The 22270-nt window shown below is 41.9% G+C and overlaps 1 protein-coding gene across 3 annotated transcripts; it reads left to right on the top strand.

The window, feature by feature from the left end:
* The first annotated feature begins 3608 nt into the window (after nt 1–3608).
* Nucleotides 3609–21820, top strand: LOC125261933. 3 transcript variants are annotated; one of them, XM_048180516.1, is made up of 11 exons: nt 3609–4021; nt 4386–4706; nt 4805–5128; nt 5212–5298; nt 16728–16814; nt 17616–17702; nt 19683–19745; nt 20260–20349; nt 20662–20690; nt 21026–21094; nt 21257–21820. In XM_048180516.1, the coding sequence occupies exons 1-11, from the start codon at nt 3961–3963 to the stop codon at nt 21365–21367; spliced, it is 1329 nt and encodes a 442-aa protein (XP_048036473.1). In that variant the 5' UTR covers nt 3609–3960; the 3' UTR covers nt 21368–21820. The 3 variants fall into 3 exon arrangements, with proteins under 3 accessions (XP_048036473.1, XP_048036475.1, XP_048036474.1); XM_048180518.1 differs by lacking the exon at nt 17616–17702 and having other exon boundaries at nt 3610–4021; XM_048180517.1 differs by lacking the exons at nt 3609–4021; nt 4386–4706; nt 4805–5128; nt 5212–5298 and adding exons at nt 15236–15533; nt 15901–16221; nt 16323–16646.
* The last annotated feature ends 450 nt before the right edge of the window (nt 21821–22270 follow it).

Here is a 22270-nt window from a genome sequence, read left to right on the forward strand (position 1 = left end):
TTCCGACTAGAAAACAGGTATGTCTTCACCTCTCTACCTTCTACTTTACTGAGATGGTATTTACAGCACTGTACTACAGTATATCACATTACCACATCACGTGTACAGGGTATTGCAGGGTGCTAATGCTCCTTTTGCCGCCAAAGTGGTAGTTTTTGTGAAACATAACATGATTACTTATATTGAGATGTTTCAGTACAGTGGATGATACAGTATATACAGTAAAGTACTGTAAGAAAAAGAAGCAAACCGATGACAATTTGTGGTTGCATTTCTCTAGAATAACTAGAAGACCTTCTGGGGGAGGACGCCAACGCCTGTTCATACAACAGCAGGAACTTGCCGTTGTGGACCTTGTGAGGGCAGATAATGCCATCCGTCTCCACAAGCTACGACAGAAAATTCTTGCAGACAGCCAAGTGTTCAACAACATAAACCATGTGAGCATCACCACCATCAGACGCATATTGGGAAAACACAACATCACCATGAAACAGCTCTACAGGGTCCCATTTGAGAGGAACAGCGTCAGGGTCAAAGGACTTCGAGCTGAATATGTACGGGTAAGTGTAATTGTCCTTTACATTTACAATACAGTATTGGTGAATGTATGTACCATATCAGTACCCCATGGATCCATTCGGAGAGCTACACAGGTACCTGTGTGATGGGGAGAGGGTTCTGTATGTGTAGCACTGTAGTACAGTAATATGTTTTTTTTGTTTGTTTGTTTCAGAGAATCTTGGCCATGGATGGAGCTGCACAGCCTCATGAATTCATTTTCATTGATGAAGCTGGATTCGACCTGAGCAAAACAAGGCGACGGGGTCGTAATGTAATTGGCCAAAGGGCAATTGTGCACGTCCCGGGGCAGCGCGGGGGAAATCTCACAATGTGTGCCGCCCTAAGCCTTTGAGGGGTTCTGCATCATCATGCTAAACTAGGCCCATACAATACCAACATATACTCACATTTCTAGATGCTCTCTATAATATAGTTGTACAGAACAGACCAGATCAGCCCAGGTTTGTGGTGGTATGGGATAATGTCAGTTTCCATCGGGCTGCTCAGGTCCAGGCCTGGTTCACCAACCACAATCAATTTGAAGTGGTATACTTGCCCCCTTACTCACCATTTTAAACCCTATAGAGGAATTCCTTTCGGCTTGAAGATGGCGTGTATATGACCGCCAACCACATGCCCGCATGCCTCTTCTGCAGGCAATGGAGCAGGCCTGCGGCGACATTCAGTGACAGCAATCCATGGATGGTTTCGACATGCAAGGGGATATTTTCCCCGTTGCCTTGCGGGAGAAGACATTGCTTGCGATGTCAATGAGATCCTGTGGCCAGACCCAAACAGACGGCGGGATCCATGAGCCCACGTATGCACAAAAGCCATGATTTTCTGGGTTTACAGTGTTTTTGTTACTTTTTTTTTTTTTGGCTTTTTTTTCCTTTGGCAATGTACAATATTGAATAGGCCTATTTGCTTTTTTGGTTGTTTGAAAATGTGCCTCCTGAAAATATGCCTTCTGAATAAACTGTGAAAATCAAAGACTGCAGTGTTTTATATAAAGTAGACTAGTGTGTTCCCCCTGATCTGAAAGTGTATGCATATGATGCAAGTGTGTGTCATTTTGTCATCAGTGTTACATTTTGACAAAGGAATGTTAGGTTTTGATAGTATAGTTTCAATTTGACATTCACAGATGTGAATGGTATATTTCCCAGTGTTGTGTCATGTTTACTTGTGTGTAAAGTTTTGGCACAATGAGCGAAGTTTTGCAAAATGAGTTCAAGCAACGGGCAAAAACTGTAATATCATCCACTTCTGGTACACTGTCAGAAAAAAAGGTACGGTGCTTGTCACTGGGGCAGTACCCTAAGGTACACTGTAAAAAAATGTCCTGTAGAAATTACAGTAACATTCTCCAGTAACTTACTGTAAATTGAACTTACAGTAAAAATTCTATATTACAGTTTTTCTCGATTGCTTAAACACATTTCTTGAAACTATGCCTCATATTCTCAAAACAGTAAACACAAATTCATAACGTCTCACCCAATTCCCCAAACATCCTATTTTCAGGTCAAAATTAAGCTCTACTCTCAAAACCATTCACTCTTGCTGAAAAACCAAACTTTGCCCTCACACATCACACACAAGCCCTCAAAAACACACACACTACAACATAGATTACACACTGGTGCAATAAATTTAAAACAATACTACAAAAAACAAAAACCAGTAATAAGTTGTGTTGCTTGTGGTTCTCCCCCACAAGGAACTTTTCACATGATGAACAGGTGTATACATTTGTAATCTTAATGTAATGTACAGTACAATACACCAAACAACAACAAAAATATTTTGCCCCAGCATCACATCTTTGGTCTGGAACAGGCCAGAGAATCTCGTCAACATCACAGGCTGTACTGGCAGCGGGGGGAAAATCCTCTTTCATGCCTGATCCACCCCTGGAATGTCTAGTCAGGCTTCTTCCATTCCATCGTCTCTGTGTCCTACAAAAATACAAGTACTGATTACTGTAACCTTTTTACAAAATTTAAGCAGACAGAAACTCTATCTGTATGTAAGGCGATTTGATGCATGTGTTGTAACAGAGTAAAGCACTCAGAAGTTACAGTAGAGGACACTGAGGTACACCTGCCTGTTTTCCTCCCTGAAGGTTCTTATGATCGAGGCGATGGTGAAGCAACTTAAGTTTGGCTGAACTCATTGCCCAGCCTCCCTCATAGTCATACCATGGACAAGGACATGGTCAGCTAGTGGCACAAATTTCATCTGAGACTCCTTGTCTCCTTGCCCCTCATCCTCGTCCTCCTCCTCCTCCTCTTCCTCCACTCCTTACTGCTCTTGCTCATCCTCCTCCTCCTCTCTGGTGTCCTCGACCTTTTCAATCACGTCTCTCTGGATCTATTGTTCCAAAACTGAATGAACTGACTCAGGCTCTTTTATCTCTCTATTGAAGGTTCTGATTGGTGTGTGATAAATTTTGACTCTTAGTGTTTCCACGTGGGTAACTGTGTGCTAATTGAGCTCAAGCTGTGCTGACTTGAGTGAATGCTGGTGCTTTCTAAATGACCACATGGTGTAGGCAATGAGAAATGAAGGGATTTGTGTCTAGAGATTTGCAGTGACAGTTCAACAAGTCTGATTCATGTGTCAAAACAGGGGAATAGTGTTTATAGTTTAGGAAAATGGGTGTGCTTTTTGATAAATGGCATTATGGTTTTTAAATTTTAGTTCAAAAGCCTGATATAGTGTTTAAGCAATCGAGAAAAACTGTAATATTTACAGTACCATTTAACTTGCTTTAAACGTATTTACAGTATAGTTTTTTTTTTTTTTTTTACTGTAAAACATACATTGCGGAAACTCATGAGTTTTGGAATTCATGAGTCTATAAGTTCAGTTCAGACCAAATGTGGGTGACAGTGTGGTTTACAGTCGCACTTCTCATTCTGAAGAACATGTTTCTCAACCAGTGTCGTGTCAAATCTGTTCCTCTTAGGTTAGTGGTTATGGTGGTTAGACAGTGAATCATTCAACACAACACTGGTAACAGTCAGCACTTGCTCTCTAGAGGGAAGATTTAACCTGTTGAGGTGTTTACAGAATGATTGTAGGTTAAAACTGCCTGAGCTCTTATTATTGAACACGTCACCATGAGATGCTCTTGAGGGACAGTTCCTATTACAGTAAAAGTGTACTGTAAATCAACACAAAAGAATTAGAGTGGATATTAATAAGAGATCTGTGAAGCAACACTTCTCCATCACGCACTGGCACAGCGTCACTATATATCAACTGTAGCCGGATTGAAACACTCATTCGCTCAGATCAGAGGAAGTTAACAAACACAGGAGGAGCTGATGATGTTTAGAGAAAGAGTTGTGAGCGTATAATGAAGAGGAAGACTGACAGAAACAGAAAATGTCTGATAAGTGTGATCTGTGTCTGCTGGGACTGATCATTCTCTGCTCACTTCTCACAGGTAAAGAAATCTGTACTTTCTCTAAAGACATTTAGTGGAGTTAGTCTGGAAAGAGTTCATTTGAACATGATCAGTTTATTCAAGTTGTGATCTCAGAGTTGTGTATTGATACATACAGTGTATTATTCCTGATACTGGACATAGAGTCACACTCAAACATCTGATGATCAACATTATCTTCATATTAACAGTGTGTGAATGATCTGAACAGCTCTCTGATGAAGAAAAACAGTTTATTCTGGAGAGTGTGTTTGCATTAAGTGAGGAAAAGACTGTATGAATCTTCTGCTTTATGCTGATATGATTTATATTTTTATTTATTAATATATAACATAATGATCACTCAAATGTACTTGTGTTTCAGGTACCAGTGGAGTGGATGTGACTGATGTGTTCATCAGTTCTGGTGAAGATGTCCGTCTGCCCTGTAATAATGCTCTTTCTGACTGCACATCAACTACATGGAACTATAACAGTTTCAGACATTCAGGGACAGTTGAACTGATTAGTTTAGGGAAAAAGAGGAAAGACTCAGAGAGACATGAGAGACTGAGTCTGGGGTCTGACTGCTCTCTGAACATCAAGAACGTCACAAAAGAAGATCCTGGATTATACACCTGCCAACAATATGTGAATGGACAAAAACAAGGAACTGATGCACGTGTTTATCTGCATGTTCTTCATGGTAATTTTATGATTATGTGGTTAATTTAAAAAGTTCCCAATCCTCTCTTTAAACTCTTTAGTCTAAAGTCTGTAAAATGATTTTTGTCTTGTGTTCAGTTTCATCATCATCATCATCATCATCATCCTCACAGACTGAGATCAGTCCAGGTCGCTCTGTGACTCTCTCCTGTCAGTTGTATTCATATGATGGATTCCTCTGTGATCTTTGGGCCCATTCTGAGGGAATTCATCTGTTGTGGGTGAATCAGGCTGGTGTTGATCTGACGACAGACTCCAGATATCAGATATCAGCTTCAGGAGTCTGTATCATCAATCTGACTACAACACTCCTGAAGGAAGATGACAACAGTGAGTGGAGATGTCGGCTTACTCTCAGAAAACATGTCAAGACCTCAGTCAGATACACTGTCAAGTATTCAGGTGAGAGTCTCTGTTAGCTGATCAAAATATGATTGTATTATTCTACAGTATGAATCATCTGAACTAACATTCATCCTTTACAGCTCAAGATGATTCAGTGACAGCAGTGATTCCAGTCCACACCACAAACTCTCAGGATCCCTCAACTATAAAGACACCAGAAACTAAAGGTACATCATCACTGTCTTTCATCAAATCAAGTACACACTGTCAAGTATTCAGGTGAGAAACTAACTTTCCTAACTCAGTTTCAGAAGACTCTGGCCCTCATTTATCAAAAGATTGTACGGCAGAAAACTGTTTGTATGCTCGTTTCCACGCAAAATGTGGCATTTATCAATATGAGTGTCAGCGGTGGCTACGATCAAATCTCACATCAGGTCTCAGCTCGTGTACGAATGTTTTTTAGTCAGCGGGAACTTGTGTGTGCAGCACAGTAAATCTGCTGGAGAACTGTTATGAGAACATTTAGATGACCGACAATCATTCACTAAATGATCATTAACCATTAAACAACAAAATTAAAATGGCAAATTAAATTAGAATAGATGCGTCTTAAAATACCACAAATGTTTTTTTGTTTTTTTTTTTCTTTCCAGGGATTTCGCTTTGGATGCGCAAATGGCAAAATCAACAGAACATTAGGATTCACACATCATACACCTGCAACGCAGAAAAAATATAGAAAAATATAGACTGCAAGGAATAAAAAAAATAGGACTACATGAAATATATATGTCAGGATCCCGGTGTTTTGTGTTTTGTAGGACTTTTATGTTGAAGTGTAATCTTGGTTTTCTTTGTTTCAATCTCTATTTCCTGTGTTTTGGTTTCTGTTTTGCCTGTACCTTGTGTGTCGCTATAGTTACCCTCATTAGTTACCATGACATCATATCACCAACACCTGTCCCTTATCAGCCCATTGTTAATGTGTCTATTTAAACCTTTATGCTTCATTTGTTGTTTGTTGGTCGTTGCGTTTGTGAGTGTGTTCTTGCCGTTGCTCTCGTCTGCTGTCTGTGAATTACTCCTGTTTATGGATTACCTTTTGTTATTAAACATTGGTGCTTGCATTTGGATTCTCACTCTGTTTCATGCCTGCGCAATCGTAACAATATTTCACTGAAATAATTAACAGATTAACAAAACAAAAGAGAAAAATTGTGCATCAGGTAAGGCTAGTACAGTCTACACTCGTGTTGTATTCGTTTTCTTTATTAGGGTTTCAAGGTTGTAGTGCTGAAACCCTATTATAATCATAAGATTTTATATTATTATTTTTCTGCCGTAAAAAAAATTGTGCAGACCAAACTGTAAGTGCTAGAGACTTTCCCTGGGCCAGATGATAGTCTTCGATTTATATATATATATATATATATATATATATATATATATATATATATATATGTATATATATATATATATATATATATATATATATATATATATGTATATATATATATATACATAAAATAAATAAATAAAAAAAGTTGAAATTTTACATGAAACATGAAGTCAGCTTAAAAGCAAAAATATGTAAATATATTCTTTCATTGTATATATGTGATCAAAAGAAATGTGTTTTTGGGCTTAAATGATTAAAATCATACAAAGCATTTATTAAGCATAGCAGCTTTCAGCACCATAAATATGATTTTTCTATTTCCATGTTGCTTTTGGTGGTTGTAGCATCACCTACAGAAACAGCACTGATTCCAGATACCACAAAAGGCAGTACTGCTGGATTATTATTCAGAGGTACGACACATCTTTGTTTGCAGTTCATTTATGAAGACAGCTTTATAACACTGAAACTATCAGCCAGTCTGTAAATGCTTGTCAATAATCATTCATTGTTTGATACCCTTGACTTCAGTCATGTACAGTTTCAGAGATTCAGTCTCTTCTTCCTCTCTCTCATCTGTCCACACGTGTTTCCTGCAGTGATTGTGATGATTGTTGAGATCGCAGTGTTTGCTGCTCCTACTGTGATTCTTCTTCAGATCATCTGTGCAAGAAGAGCTGGTGAGTTTGAGCTTCACACAATCTGATGATTCACACTCATCTGATCTGGAACAATCTGCAGTCATGATAAAAACACATATGAGAGATCAATGAATGCATTTATATTGCAGGGAGGAAGAACTCGCAGCACCTAGAGGAAATAGAGATGCCTACAAGATCACAATAAAATACTGCTGAGTTTTGAGCGAATCTGCAATAATATTTAAAATAGCAAAAACTTAAAGAAGATTTTTCATTAATTTTCTTCTTCTCAGAAAACAGAAAAAACCTCTAAGCACCCTGAAGAAATAGTTATAGCATCAAACTTAGATTTTTTTTTCTTTTTTCATTTATATGGATTTTATTGATATTTGCCTACAGTGTTTAATGTCATTTTTAATTTTTTTTTCATATATAAACTGCTTTAATTATAATGAATACAGTAATGGACAGACTCAGACTGTTTGTATAATCTTCTGTTGGAGCTGATTTGGTGATTCTCTTATCTTGTCTGTTCATTATTGTTTTTAGCATTTTATTTTGAATGATCGCTACTCATTTTCTTAATAAAATCTCTGCAATTGTGTCTAATGCCTCCTTTCCTGAGATATTTGTTACATATATATGTCCATCAACAAACTGATGTGTATATTTCTAATGTATTGCAGTGCACATGTGGGAACTGTATTATTAACAGTATCAATAACAGCACATACATTAGCCATGCTCTGACGTCAATGACTGATGTAACATTAAAGTATTAATTGTGTTTAAATAAATTCCAGCTGTTACATAACATTTCTGTCACAGACACGTCAGGTTCCACCTCCTTCCAAAATCCATGCACTCAATCACCGGACTACTAATCACCGCCACCTGCACATCATCAGCACTGCAATCACCACCACCTCAAAAACCCCACACTCACACACAGTCACTGTCCGGTCTTGTTTGTACTGCAATTACATGTGTACTTACCTCAAGGACTCCTACTTGCTACTTACCTGTCTCCAATGTCTCCAGTGTCTCCAGTATTCCTCATGTGCTTCTCCAACTGTGTGTGAGTGTTCCCTGTCTTTGCAGTGGAATCTGCTGTGGATTGCAGCGGATTCCTCCTGCAATGTGAGTTGGTCCTGGAGATGCAACCGCATCTCTACCCCACTGATACTGCAAAAATAGCGTTTATCATCTCTCAACTGCAAGGAAAGGCTCTTCACTGGGCAGATTCTCTCTGGACTCAGAAAGGTTCCGTGGTCAAGTCATATTCCTCCTTCGTCGCCCATTTCCGTGAGGTCTTTGGAAAACCCCTGGCTGATTCATCTATCGGTGAGAAACTCTATAATTTAAAACAAGGATCCAAGTCTGTGAATGATTATGCCTTGCAGTTCAGAATGCTAGCCGCTTGCAGTGGATGGAATGAACAAGCCCTCATCACCTCGTTTCGTCAGGGGTTGGAACCCAGAGTGTGGTTGCATCTCGCTGCATACGAGGATTCCATCGGCCTCGAACGCTTCATCCAACTCGCCATCCGCGTAGGCACTCGTATGCAGTCGTGTCTCGAAGAGCACCAGTGCCAACCACTTCCCAACATCCTCCTCCGTCGATCCGAACCCGTCAGCTCTCCAGAACCAGCCAGCGAGCCCATGCAAGTGGATAATTCCCGTCTTTCACCCTCTGAACGTCAAAGAAGGCTGACCCTGAATCTATGTCTCTATTGCGGTGCTCCTGGGCATGTAATCTCCGCATGCCCAATTCGTCCTCCTCGACCAATGGTGAGTGCCATCATTCCCTCCATTAAGAAGATGAAACCACTCACTACTGTTGTAAACCTTACTGCTGTTAATATCTGTTAATATCTGTTCCAGTGGTGGCGCTCCTCGATTCAGGGTCAGCAGGAAACTTCATCTCCGGCTCCCTCTGTCGACAACTCAAACTCAAAACCTCACCCTCTCCGACTATCTATCAAGTCCACTCCATCACGGGTAAACCCCTGAACCGTAAGAAGATCAGCCGCTGTGTGGGACCCCTTCAGCTCCGTGTGGGTATTCTACATGTTGAGGACATCCATCTGCTGGTTCTGGAGGATTCCACCGCTGACGTGGTTCTAGGGTGCCCGTGGCTTGAACAGCACAGCCCTACCATCTCCTGGCGCACGGGCGAGATCCTGAAGTGGGGCGAACACTGCTTCTCCAATTGTTTCTCTGAGTTTCCAGTTCTCAAATCTCCATGTTCCAAGAAGATCTCCATCTGTACTACTTCCATTGAGAGCCCCGTAGAGAAATGCTCCGTGGACATTCCATCCTGTTATGCCCCCTTCAGTGACGTCTTCTGCCCGCAACGAGCCTCCAAACTACCTCCACACCGGCCATGGGACTGCGCCATGGATCTGTTACCGGGTGAGCCAGTGCCTAGGGGAAGGATCTACCCCCTGTCAGTGCCGGAGGAGAAGGCCATGGAGGAATATATCGAAGAGGCCCTTAACCAAGGATACATCCGCCCGTCTACTTCTCCTGCTGCCTCAAGCTGCTTCTTCGTGGCAAAAAAGGACGGAGGCTTGCGGCCCTGCATTGATTATTGCAAAATCACAGTCAAGTTCCGGTATCCACTTCCCCTCATCCCAGCGGCCCTGGAACATCTCTGTGGTGCCACTGTGTTCACAAAGCTGGACCACCGCAGCACGTACAACCTCATCCGGATATGCGAGGGGGACAGGTGGAAGACCGCCTTCATCACGCCCACCGGCCATTACGAATATTTGGTCATGCCCTATGGTCTGGTCAACGCCCCCTCCGTATTCCAGGATTTCATTCATGAGGTGCTCCGGGAGTTCCTCCACAAGTTTGTACTGGTGTACATAGATCAGTGTTTCTCAACCCTGGTCCTGAAGGACCCCCAACACTGCAGGTTTTGTCTTTCTCCCTAATTAAACACACCTGATTCAACTCATCAGCTCATTAGAAGAAACTCCACTACCTGAAATGAGTGTGTCAGACAGAGGAGACTTTCAAAATGTGCAGTGTTGGGGGTCCTCCAGGACCAGGGTTGAGAAACACTGACATAGATGACATCCTTATATACTCCCGGAGCCTGGCCAAACATCGCCACCACGTTGCAGAGGTCCTCCAACGCTTACGGCGATACCATCTATTCCTCAAGGCAGAAAAGTGCTCCTTTCACCAGCCCTCAGTCCACTTCCTGGGATACATCATAGATTGCAGTGGCATCTGGATGGACGAGGGGAAGGTAGATGCCATCAAATCCTGGCCCATTCCCACAACCATCAAAGAACTCCAACGTTTCCTAGGTTTCGCCAATTTCTACCGCCGCTTTATCAAGAACTACAGCTTCATCGTCCACCCACTCACCAACCTCCTCTGTCACCAGCCCAAGTCTCTGTCCTGGTCCGAAGATGCCACCAACGCCTTCGAAGCCCTCAAGAGTGCCTTCACCACCACTCCCCTCCTCGTCCACCCAGACCCTGACCTGCCATTCGTCGTGGAGGTGGACGCCTCCACCACAGGAGTGGGAGTGGTGCTTTCACAGCAGCAGGGGAAACCAAGTAGACTCCATCCATGCGCCTTCTTCTCCCGCAAGCTTAACCCGGCGGAGGTCAACTACGACATCGGTGACCGCGAGCTCCTGGCCGTCAAGCTTGCTCTGGAGGAATGGAGGCATTGGTTGGAGGGAGCCAACCACCCTTTTCAAGTACTAACCGACCATAAGAACTTGGAATACCTCAAAGCTGCTAAGAGACTTAATCCCCGTCAAGCTCGCTGGGCCATGTTTTTCTCCAGATTCAACTTTACAATCTCCTATCGTCCAGGCTCCAAGAATATTAAGGCGGACGCCTTATCCCGTCTCCACTCTCCAGATGAGAAGAATGAAGCTCCTGAGACCATCCTCCCAAAGTCTATCTTCGTGAGTCCTATCCAGTGGTCAGAAGAAACTTTATCCTCCTCCAATGCCTCCTCCTACACTCCGCCGGGTTGTCCCCAGGGCCTTCAGTACATCACCCGGACACAACGCACTCCACTTGTTCACGCAGCTCACTCATCACTTGGCACTGGCCACCCGGGGGTCAATGAGACCCTCTCGCTGCTTAAAGAACGCTTCTGGTGGCCCAACATGGCCAGGGATAGGGCTGGGCGATATATCGCATGCGATTGTCACGCACATTTCGTCAGTAAAGCCGGTTCCCTGATTGCCGCTAAATCGCCATCACCTGCTTTCAAATGGAGCTGCATTTACAGTTTTTTACAGACGCTAGGACACATTTCTCAATACTTAGGTCACTTTTGCAAAACTCTTCACACAGTGAGCACAACAGAAGTCTATGTGGGCTAAACTGAGGATCAATTATCGTTGCTTTGGCACAAAATGCATTCAATGACCACATCTCTCAAATTTCATGACTTCTTTTTTTACTCAGACACAACAACTGCCAAAACTCTTTGCACGTACAGGCCAATTTGCACATGCTTACATACTGTTTTCAAAACTGTTAAACTTATGTTCAAAACAATAACATAATACAAAACTGAATAAGAGCAATTTGCCACATTCCTGCAGTAATATTTTAATGAAATATATTTTAAATCTTAAAATTAAATGCTATAAAAACAATTGAATTGTATCTGTATCAGTGGATGGTGTGTATACAAATTCTTGTATTTTGGAATTACTCAGTGCAAAAAAATAAAAATAAATAAACGACATAAAATATTGGTGAATTCTGCATCATGTCTGATTCATTCCAGTAACATATATTGCAGTGAATTATAAACAGAGATATGTCCTTGTTTTACACAAGAAAACATTGTATAATGCTACATGTTAGTGTTTTTTAGGTCATTGTTTTGTGGGTGACAAAGTGTGTTTGTCGGCTGTCAACCTTTGCTAGTGTTCTGGAAGAATGAGTTGATTTGAGACCTAAATGAAGTGTTTTGGTAGTTGTAGTGCATTTTGGATGTGAAATGAACTGCTTTGCCAAGCTGAAAGTTGGTTAGGAGAACTGTGTGAAGAGTTTTGCAAAAGTGACCTAAGTATTGAGAAATGTGTCCTAGCGTCTATAAAAAACTGTAATAGACAGAACCGTAGATCACCTACAAGCGACACAATATCGCGTTCATTATCGCAGATGAATCGCCTTCGATAATGAACGCGATATTGCGTCGCTTGTCAGTGATCTACGGTTCTGTCTATTAAATGCCGCTCCATTTGAAAGCAGGTGATGGCGATTTAGCGGCAATCAGGGAACCGGCTTTACTGACGAAATGCGTGTGACAATCGCATGCGATATATCGCCCAGCCCTAGCCAGGGATATCAAAAGGTACATGCAGGGCTGCAGGGAGTGCACCATCTCCAAGAGCCCTCGTCATCTGCCAGTCGGCAAGCTCAATCCTCTGCCCGTTCCTGAGCGACCGTGGTCACACCTGGGAGTGGACTTCATCACGGATCTCCCAGCATCGGACGGTCACACCTGTGTCCTCGTGGTGGTAGACCGCTTTTCCAAGGCCTGCCGTCTAATCCCCCTGAAGGGTCTACCTACCGCCTTAACCACAGCAGAACTCATGTTTAACCACATCTTTCGATATTATGGAATCCCCGAAGACATCGTATCATACAGAGGGCCCCAATTCATTTCCCGTGTCTGGAAAGCCTTCTTGTCCCTCCTGGGTGTGACCATCAGTCTGTCATCAGGATACCATCCTCAGACGAACGGGCAGACGGAACGGAAAATCCAGGAGATCGGCCGCTTCCTTCGTACCTTCTGTCACGGCCACCAGGATTCCTGGAACCAGTATCTGGGTTGGGCCGAGTACGCACAAAACTCCCTCCGACAGCCTTCCACTGGACTAACACCCTTTCAGTGCGTACTCGGCTACCAACCCCCACTGTTCCCCTGGGACGGGAACCCTCCAACGTTCCATCTGTCGACTACTGGTTCCGGGAGAGCGAGAGGGTATGGGACTCAGCTCACCATCAACTGCAGAGAGCCCTGCGCAGACGCAGGATGACAGCAGACCTTCGGCGCTCCAACGCCCCATCCTATCAGCCGGGGCAGAAGGTCTGGCTGTCAACCAAGGACATCAGGCTGCGTCTGCCCTGCAAGAAGCTGAGTCCTCGCTTCATTGGCCCATTCACCATCACCAGACAGATCAACCCCGTCACGTATCGTTTGCAACTCCCACCTCAGTATAAAATTCATCCAACCTTTCATGTCTCACTCCTAAAACCTCACCACCCTTCTGTTTCTCCCTCCACAGAACCTGACGTGGCAGCCGCCGAGCCCCCCCTTCCACTCATCCTGGACGATGGAGCGGCATACGAGGTTCACGAGATACTGGACTCCCGGTGCCATGGTGGTCTTCTGGAATATCTAGTAGACTGGGAAGACTATGGCCCCGAGGAGTGCTCATGGGTCCCTAGAAACGATATCCTCGATCCCAATCTTCTGCAAGCCTTCCACGTCAGCCACCCTGACAGACCTGCCCCACGCCCAAGAGGACGACCACCATGACTTCGGGGTCCTCGGCCCTCAGGAGCGGGCCGTGGGAGGGGGGGTACTGTCACAGGCACGTCAGGTTCCACCTCCCTCCAATATCCACGCACTCAATCACCGGACTACCAATCACCGCCACCTGCACATCATCAGCACTGCAATCACCACCACCTCAAAAAACCCACACTCACACACAGTCACTGTCCGGTCTCGTTTGTACTGCAACTACATGTGTACTTACCTCAAGGACTCCTACTTGCTACTTACCTGTCTCCAACGTCTCCAGTGTCTCCAGTATTCCTCGTGTGCTTCTCCAACTGTGTATGAGTTTTTTACTTTTTTGTCAAGTGGTACAACCAAATATTTGTAAATATATATTTACCCATACTTGAAATTAGCTGTTTTTTATCAGTATTTGAGAGATATCCACAACTCTTTTCACTCTGACACAATGATCTATTGGGTCCTCTAGATGTTTCATTACAGTATCAGGCTTAACATTATTACCTCGAGTTGATAATAAAATATTTGCAATATTCTCATATCCTCCTTTGTAATTCCTCCTCTCTCCTCATATATGATCTCTTTCTATATGTTCCACTCTTCCTTTCCTTCTCATTACATCACTTCCTCTACCCACACCACCACCTTTACACTTACACCTCTTTATTTTCCCCTTCTCTTGCTCTATGTATTCTTTCCTTTTTATATTACATAATGCAATTGTGATAAACGCGTAAACATTTCAGAAAGCTGCATTTCCTGTGTTGTGTGTATTATTAAATCAAGCAGATATCAGTTTGGGGCTAATAGAAAACACAACAGCCAATAAAAATAGCTGTGATTGTTTTAATAATGATTATTATGAAAACATCTGAGAGTTTTTGTATGTAGTGTTTTGAGAAAATAGTTCAAATGATTTGCAATTTGAGTGAAATAACTGAAAACTTACAATCTGTTTAAGACAATTACTAAGTGTTCAGATCACTGAGTTAACTGTTTTGAGAACAGTGATCTGAGTTTGGAGAAATGTGTCAAATCGATTGAGAAAAACTGTAACTGAAAAGATGGAGTTGAATGTCATGCAGCACTTAAAGAAAGAAAAGGAAGTGACATCAGAATGATTCAGAATCAACAGTCTAAACTGGGTTCAGAGATGATCACGGCTCGATGTGGTTAAACTGAGTTCAGAGGAACATGTTTCCAAACCTCACCAGTGAGCTCACAGCTCTGAAACACTACAACTGCTATAATTAATTAAAGGAATATCAGAGAGTTTTAGAAAGCAACAGCAGTAATGGAAATATAGTTCACAATGCAAAAGGTCTTATCAAATGTGCATTAGGATTTCATATAATTCACTTAAATCCCCCAAACAAAAGGTGATGTTCAGCCTTCTTTCACCCCACCAAACACACTCAATTAACATGCCCTCCTTTCTTCTCTTTTAAAGGAAACCTTCTTTTCCTCTTTCTATCGCCCTCTTATGGCCAGGATGATAAATGTCACCCCTGTAACAGGGTAACTGATACAAAAACTGCCTGAGCTCTTATTATTGAACACGTCACCATAAGATGCTCTTGAGGGACAGTTCCTATTACAGTAAAAGTGTACTGTAAATCAACACAAAAGAATTTGAGCGGATATTAATAAGAGAGCTGTGAAGCAACACTTCTCCATCATGCACTGGCACAGCGTCACTATATATCAACTGTAGCCGGATTGAAACACTCATTCGCTCAGATCAGAGGAAGTTAACAAACACAGGAGGAGCTGATGATGTTTAGAGAAAGAGTTGTGAGCGTATAATGAAGAGGAAGACTGACAGAAACAGAAAATGTCTGATAAGTGTGATCTGTGTCTGCTGGGACTGATCATTCTCTGCTCACTTCTCACAGGTAAAGAAATCTGTACTTTCTCTAAAGACATTTAGTGGAGTTAGTCTGGGAAAGAGTTCATTTGAACACGATCAGTTTATTCAAGTTGTGATCTCAGAGTTGTGTATTGATACATACAGTGTATTATTCCTGATACTGGACATAGAGTCACACTCAAACATCTGATGATCAACATGATCTTCATATTAAGAGTGTGTGAGTGATCTGAACAGCTCTCTGATGAAGAAAAACAGTTTATTCTGGAGAGTGTGTTTGCATTAAGTGAGGAAAAGACTGTATGAATCTTCTGCTTTTTATGCTGATATGGCTTATATTTTCATTTATTAATATATAACATAATGATCACTCAAATGTACTTGTGTTTCAGGTACCAGTGGAGTGAATGAGACTCATGTGTTCTTCAGTTCTGGTGAAGATGTCCGTCTGCCCTGTAATAATGCTCTTTCTGACTGCAACTCAACTACATGGACCTATAGCAGTTTCAGACATTCAGGGACAGTTGAACTGATTACTTTAGGGAAAAAGAAGAAAGACACAGAGAGACATGAGAGACTGAGTCTGGGGTCTGACTGCTCTCTGAACATCAAGAACGTCACAAAAGAAGATCCTGGATTTTACACCTGCCAACAATATGTGAATGAACAAAAACAAGGAACTGATGCACGTGTTTCATTGCATGTTCTTCATGGTAATTTTATGATTATGTGGTTAATTTAAAAAGGTCCCAATCCTCTCTTTAAACTTTTTTAAAGACTAAAGTCTGTAATGTGATTTGTGTCTTGTGTTCAGTTTCATCATCATCATCCTCATCATCGTCCTCACAGACTGAGATCAGTCCAGGTCGCTCTGTGACTCTCTCCTGTCAGTTGTATTCATATGATGGAGAATCTTGTGATCGTTGGGCCCGTTTTGAGGAAATTCATCTGTTGTGGGTGAATCAGGCTGGTGTTGATCTGACGACAGACTCCAGATATCAGATATCAGCTTCAGGAGTCTGTATCATCACTCTGACTACAACACTCCTGAAGGAAGATGATAACAGTGAGTGGAGATGTCGGCTTACTCACAGAAATCAAAACAAGACCTCAGTCAGATACACTGTCAAGTATTCAGGTTAGATTCTGTTAGCTGATCAAAATATGATTGTATTATTCTACATTATGAATCATCTGAGCTAACGTTCATCCTTTACAGCTCAAGATGTTACAACGACAGCAGTGATTCCAGTCCACACCACAAACTCTCAGGATCCCTCAACTATAAAGACACCAGAAACTAAAGGTACATCATCACTGTCTTGATGTGACATCCTTTACTGTGCATAATGTTAGTTATCTTGTGTGTTGACTAATTACAGTTTTTTCAACTGCTTACACAAAATCTGCAAAACCATACACTAATTCTCAGCCTTTGTCTCATAAAAACAAGTGTATCTTGATTTCCTTTTTCAAACACAAACATTGATTCTGTCCAACTAAACATGGTTAATGTATTTCTTTTTTGTCTTTTCTTTTGTGTAATACTGTATTCACTACAACAATTGCTTACAGTAAAAAAATATAGTTCCTATTTGAAGTGGAAAGTCAACATTTGAAGTGGATCGAAAACATTCATCAAAGTTGTCCTAAGAACTAAGTTGTCCTAAGAAGAAGGTTTTAGGTCAACTTGATGAAAGGTTTTGATCCACTTCAAATGTTGACTACTGTAGTTTGGTTTCAATCTTGCTTTTGTGTTTATCGTGAATTTTTCAACATCTCTCTGCCAATTACTTTCAATCTTATGCAGAAATGTATATGCTCATGTATGAGCTCATGAAAGAAGAGCTTTAAATTTTGAATAAATATGATATAACCAAAAATAGAATATATTACAGCAACATAAGACAAATGTTTGCTTTTGAGCTGTGTTTGTGATATTTTGAATGCAGTGCTTCATTTTGCAAGAGATGTGAAGCATTTTGCATTTTGTGTGTGCAATTCTTGGATTTGTGTAAAGTTTTGAAAATGTGTGTAAGCAGTTGAAAAAATACAATTGTCATTTTGTACCGTATGAATCATCTGAACTAACATTCATCCTTTACAGCTCAAGATGTTACAACGACAGCAGTGATTCCAGTCCACACCACAAACTCTCAGGATCCCTCAACTATAAAGACTCCAGAAACTAAAGGTACATCATCACTGTCTTTCTCACATCAGTGCTTCACTGTGCATAATGCTAGAGTTATCTTTTGTGTCATCTGAACTAACATTCGTCCTGTAAAGGCCCCGATTCAAGACACACAGATCCAAGATTTGCTGTAACCCCCCACTCTTTTTGGGTACTATGAAGTACGGCCTGTAAAACCCTGACTTCATCTCGGCTGGACAGGCTCTATTGCGTCCTTCATCAGGAGGACTGCAATCTCTGTAGGCAGGACAGGGACGCAGTTGAACGTCGTTGAACCAGGGCCTGCGCTAGCCAGACTCCCAGACTCTGTACAAGTGGCATCAAAGGGACAACAGACATACCCGCATGGGGGCAGTGAGGAGCGCTTGGGCTCAACCTTGGAAGCACAGTGTCCCGGAGTAGAGGCAGTGAGTTTAGTGCACTTTCCTGGCTCTGTGGGTCCCCTGAGGGACTTGGCAGGGAGGTGTGGTTGCCAGCTTACCAGCAGTTTAGGGAGGCATGATGGTGAAGGTAGTTCAGTGGGCCAGGGTGGCACCAGCATTTCAGGGGCCAGCAGTTGGCTTGGCCACTATGGCAACAATTTTTTAGGAGGAGTTATGGGATTGAGAACAGAAGCAGACACTGGAGCTGGCTCATAGGCTGGAGCTGGGGCTGGAACGAGCTCATGGGCTGGAGTGGACTCAGGGGCTGGTGAGGATCTGTGTGTGGCCCAGAAACACATAAATGTTAAAGCTATTATGGTGAGTTCATTGCTCTCTGGGCTGAGCTCTGGGGTTGAAGCAGACACTGGAGAGTATCCTGGAGTTGACTCTGCAGAACATACTGGAGCGGACTCTGTACCTTGCTCAGTGGCTGGAGCCTTCACTGGACTCTGGTCAGGGGCTGGAGCCATCACTGGACTCTGGTCAGGGGCTGGAGCCATCACTGGACTCTGGTCAGGGGCTGGATCCTTTACTGGACTCTGGTCAGGGGCTGGAGCCATCACTGGACTCTGGTCAGGGGCTGGAGCCTTCACTGGACTCTGGTCAGGGGCTGGATCCTTTACTGGACTCTGGTCAGGGGCTGGAGCCATCACTGGACTCTGGTCAGGGGCTGGATCCTTTACTGGACTCTGGTCAGGGGCTGGAGCCATCACTGGACTCTGGTCAGGGGCTGGAGCCTTCACTGGACTCTGGTCAGGGGCTGGATCCTTTACTGGACTCTGGTCAGGGGCTGGATCCTTTACTGGACTCTGGTCAGGGGCTGGATCCTTTACTGGACTCTGGTCAGGGGCTGGAGCCATCACTGGACTCCGATCAGGGGCTGGAGCCATCACTGGACTCTGGTCAAGGGCTGGATCCTTTACTGGACTCTGGTCAGGGGCTGAAGCCTTTACTGGATGCTGATCAGGGGTCGGAGCCATCATGATGGCGAAGCTGTAGCCTTCTCTGTCAGGATCTTCATGAGGCAGTCAGTCAGTTCACGGCCAGCCAAGTCCAGATGGTGAATGGCATGAAGTAGAGCGTAACCAGGCACAGTGTGGGTGACACCATTACCAGAGTCCAGTGTTGAGTCCTTGTTTCTTGTTGGTCCTGTATTCTGTCAAGGCTGAGTGGCTGAAGAGAAGCGCACAACGAAGAAGAATTCAATTTCAATCATCTTTAATCCAAAGAAAGAAAAGCATTTTTTGCAGTGTGACTCCAGAACTTCACCATTCTGATTTGTGAAATCTAAAATGCTTCATAAAATAAAATAATTCCTAAAACTGACCTTGTACGCTGCCCTGTCCATATAATGTTCCTTTACTGGATCTTCTAACTGTTGTTTGTCATCACTTGTATTATTTCTTCTTTGTTAAATGTACATTGTAAAGCATCATTGAGCCCTGGAAATGCGCTATATAAACATATAGCAGACCTGCTCTGGACTACAGCAGTAAATCTTGACATTGTGTTCACGCATTAAAATATCATTTTTGCATTTGCATTTTGTTTTTAATAGTTGTACCGTCAACTACAGCAACATCACTGATCCCAGAAACTACACCAAACTCTCTGAAACCAGGTGTGTATGTTTATCATCCTCATTTTAGTGGTTGTTTTCACACTCTGGAATTTTCTAGAATCAGTATCTAATCATCTCTGAAGTTGTTCAAGGAGCTGATCAATATATTTTGACTCAAGCCATGTTTAATTTGTAATCCACATCACTCACTGCCCAGTACGATTAGCTGAGGTGTCGGGGTGGGGTTTACGATAGGGAGTGAGGGGGATTGTAATGAAACTGACCTCAGAGGACATATTAATATTACCCTGATATTGTTGTAGAGTTGTTACTCGACCAATGGAAGCTTTGAGATAATAAACACTTTAAAGCTGCTGAACTGTGAAGTGACACCAGTATCTCAGAGGACCATCACTGCTGTAATAAACTTACTGAACTTTCTATAAAATCCTCATCACAAGCATCAATTTACTTCATGATAAATATGGATAATTATGCTATTAAATGTGTCATTTATCATTTTATTAGTAGTTGTTTTTATATATTTGCAGTAATGCTGAATGTCTCTCTATAGTCTCTCTCTCAGTGATTGGGATTGTTGGCGCTTCATTCACTGTTCTCCTTCTTGCTCTAATTCTCTGGGTGATTCTTAAAAAAAGAGCAGGTGAGTTTTCAGAGTTTCTCATTTTATAACAACAGACAAAAACTCAGAAACAACTGAAAAAATATATGTGTAATTTAGACAGATTTCCTCTAAGTGAAGATAAATCAGTGAGTTAACCCAGGAGAATTTTTAGTATATTAAGTACAAAATTAGTGCGTGAAAATATAGCACTTTAAGTACATTATTGAAATGTACTTTTTTCACCTGGGAATAAAAATAGAATTCTTATAGACTCTTAAAAACTGATTGTCATCTGCATTAGAGACTATTTGTCTGTTTGATCATAAATATTCCCATTACATCATGTTTCAGATAACAGAAGAAGGACTGATGACTCTGTGGTGAGTATTGCAGGTTGATCCATGAGTTATTAGTGTTTAAGCTCTTCTCCACAGAGGACTGAGGACACAGGGTCAAGTTAGTGTATTTGTACTGTTTCTGGTCTAAAGTCACAGATAAGAATAAATATGATGGAACCACTGACACAATCAACATTTCCATTCATCCTACTCCCAGTGAACACTATGATTCATTTTCAATAATCTGTGTATATTTGACAGTTACTGTGGTACATTTCACACATACTTTACCTGAAACATCTGCAGCACCTGTGTAAAATAGTAGTGACGGATCAGCCTTTAATAGCTTGGTTTGTCATATTTCCATTGATGTTTAGGAGCAGAGAGATGATCATGTGACTTACACTGAGGTCACTGTGTGCAGTAAAAACCAAGGCAAGAAGAAGGTGAGCAAACACTTCCTTGATGTTGTCCAGCTTCTCTCAGCATGACCTACAGTATATCGCTTTTATTCTTCTATGCAGTTCTTCAAAAGTTCTGTGTTGAATTGAGCTCAAACATCATGCTGTAATAACTGTGTTGAAACAATAACTGTGATGTTCATTCAGGTTCACTGTGATGATAAAGTGACGTATTCCTCCATCAGAGGAGCAAAAGTTGGAGCTCCAGAAAACTGCAGTGAACTTTATGCCTCTGTGAACAAGAACCATCACAGTTGAATAATTATACAAAAAACACATGAGCAGAGGAATATGAATCTAATATAATAGACTCATAATGCTTTCTTTCAGTGCCATTATAAATACTTTCAATGTCTTTTAAATGTTAACAAACAAACCCAAGTGATGCTCTGATTTATTTTGCTCAGTTCAGCATGTTATTGTACAGTTTCTGTCTGCTTGTTGATCAGTTAATGCTAGTGTCTTTACAGTAGCACAAAGAAAATGAGGACAGTTTTACTCTCTTAGATCATTCTCATTAAATCATGTATTTTCTCAAGCAGCTTATTAACTGTCAGCTTATTATGAGAACAGGCAAAGCTTGATGATGTAAGTGTTTATCACAATATGTCAGGAATGATAATTTGGTGTTTGAACCGCTTGAGCAGCTGCTTTCAGCAATGCTTGTAATATTATATTTTATTTGTCAATAATAAAATAGTCTATGTCAAACATGTGTCTTTATGGTGAAATACACATTAATAAAGGCAATATAATATTGTCACACTATAGCAACTCTCTCCAACATATTTTGCTATTATAACTGCGCTTATTTACATCATTGGTATAAGTACAGTAGCAGTGGGTGGTAAAAGACAAGAAATGTACAGTTTTATACCATCTTGCTGATAATGTTTCTTTAGTCATTCGGCAACCCTGCAGCCTGAACCCCTGTAGGCAACCACCCTTACACATTATTTCAATATTCTGTGAACCTCAGATGATTCATGAACATTTGAACATGAACATGAACATCGTTTTCATACATAACATTTTGTACAGTTTGGATGCACAGACAGTTTTCAATGTCTTTCTTAGTGGTACTTTGGGATTCCAAATTGCAAAAGCACAAATGTTAACACATAAAACATCTACTGACAGCATCAAAATGGTACAAAATGT

This window comes from Megalobrama amblycephala, unplaced genomic scaffold (assembly GCF_018812025.1).
Source record: "Megalobrama amblycephala isolate DHTTF-2021 unplaced genomic scaffold, ASM1881202v1 scaffold531, whole genome shotgun sequence".
Taxonomy (NCBI): domain Eukaryota; kingdom Metazoa; phylum Chordata; class Actinopteri; order Cypriniformes; family Xenocyprididae; genus Megalobrama; species Megalobrama amblycephala.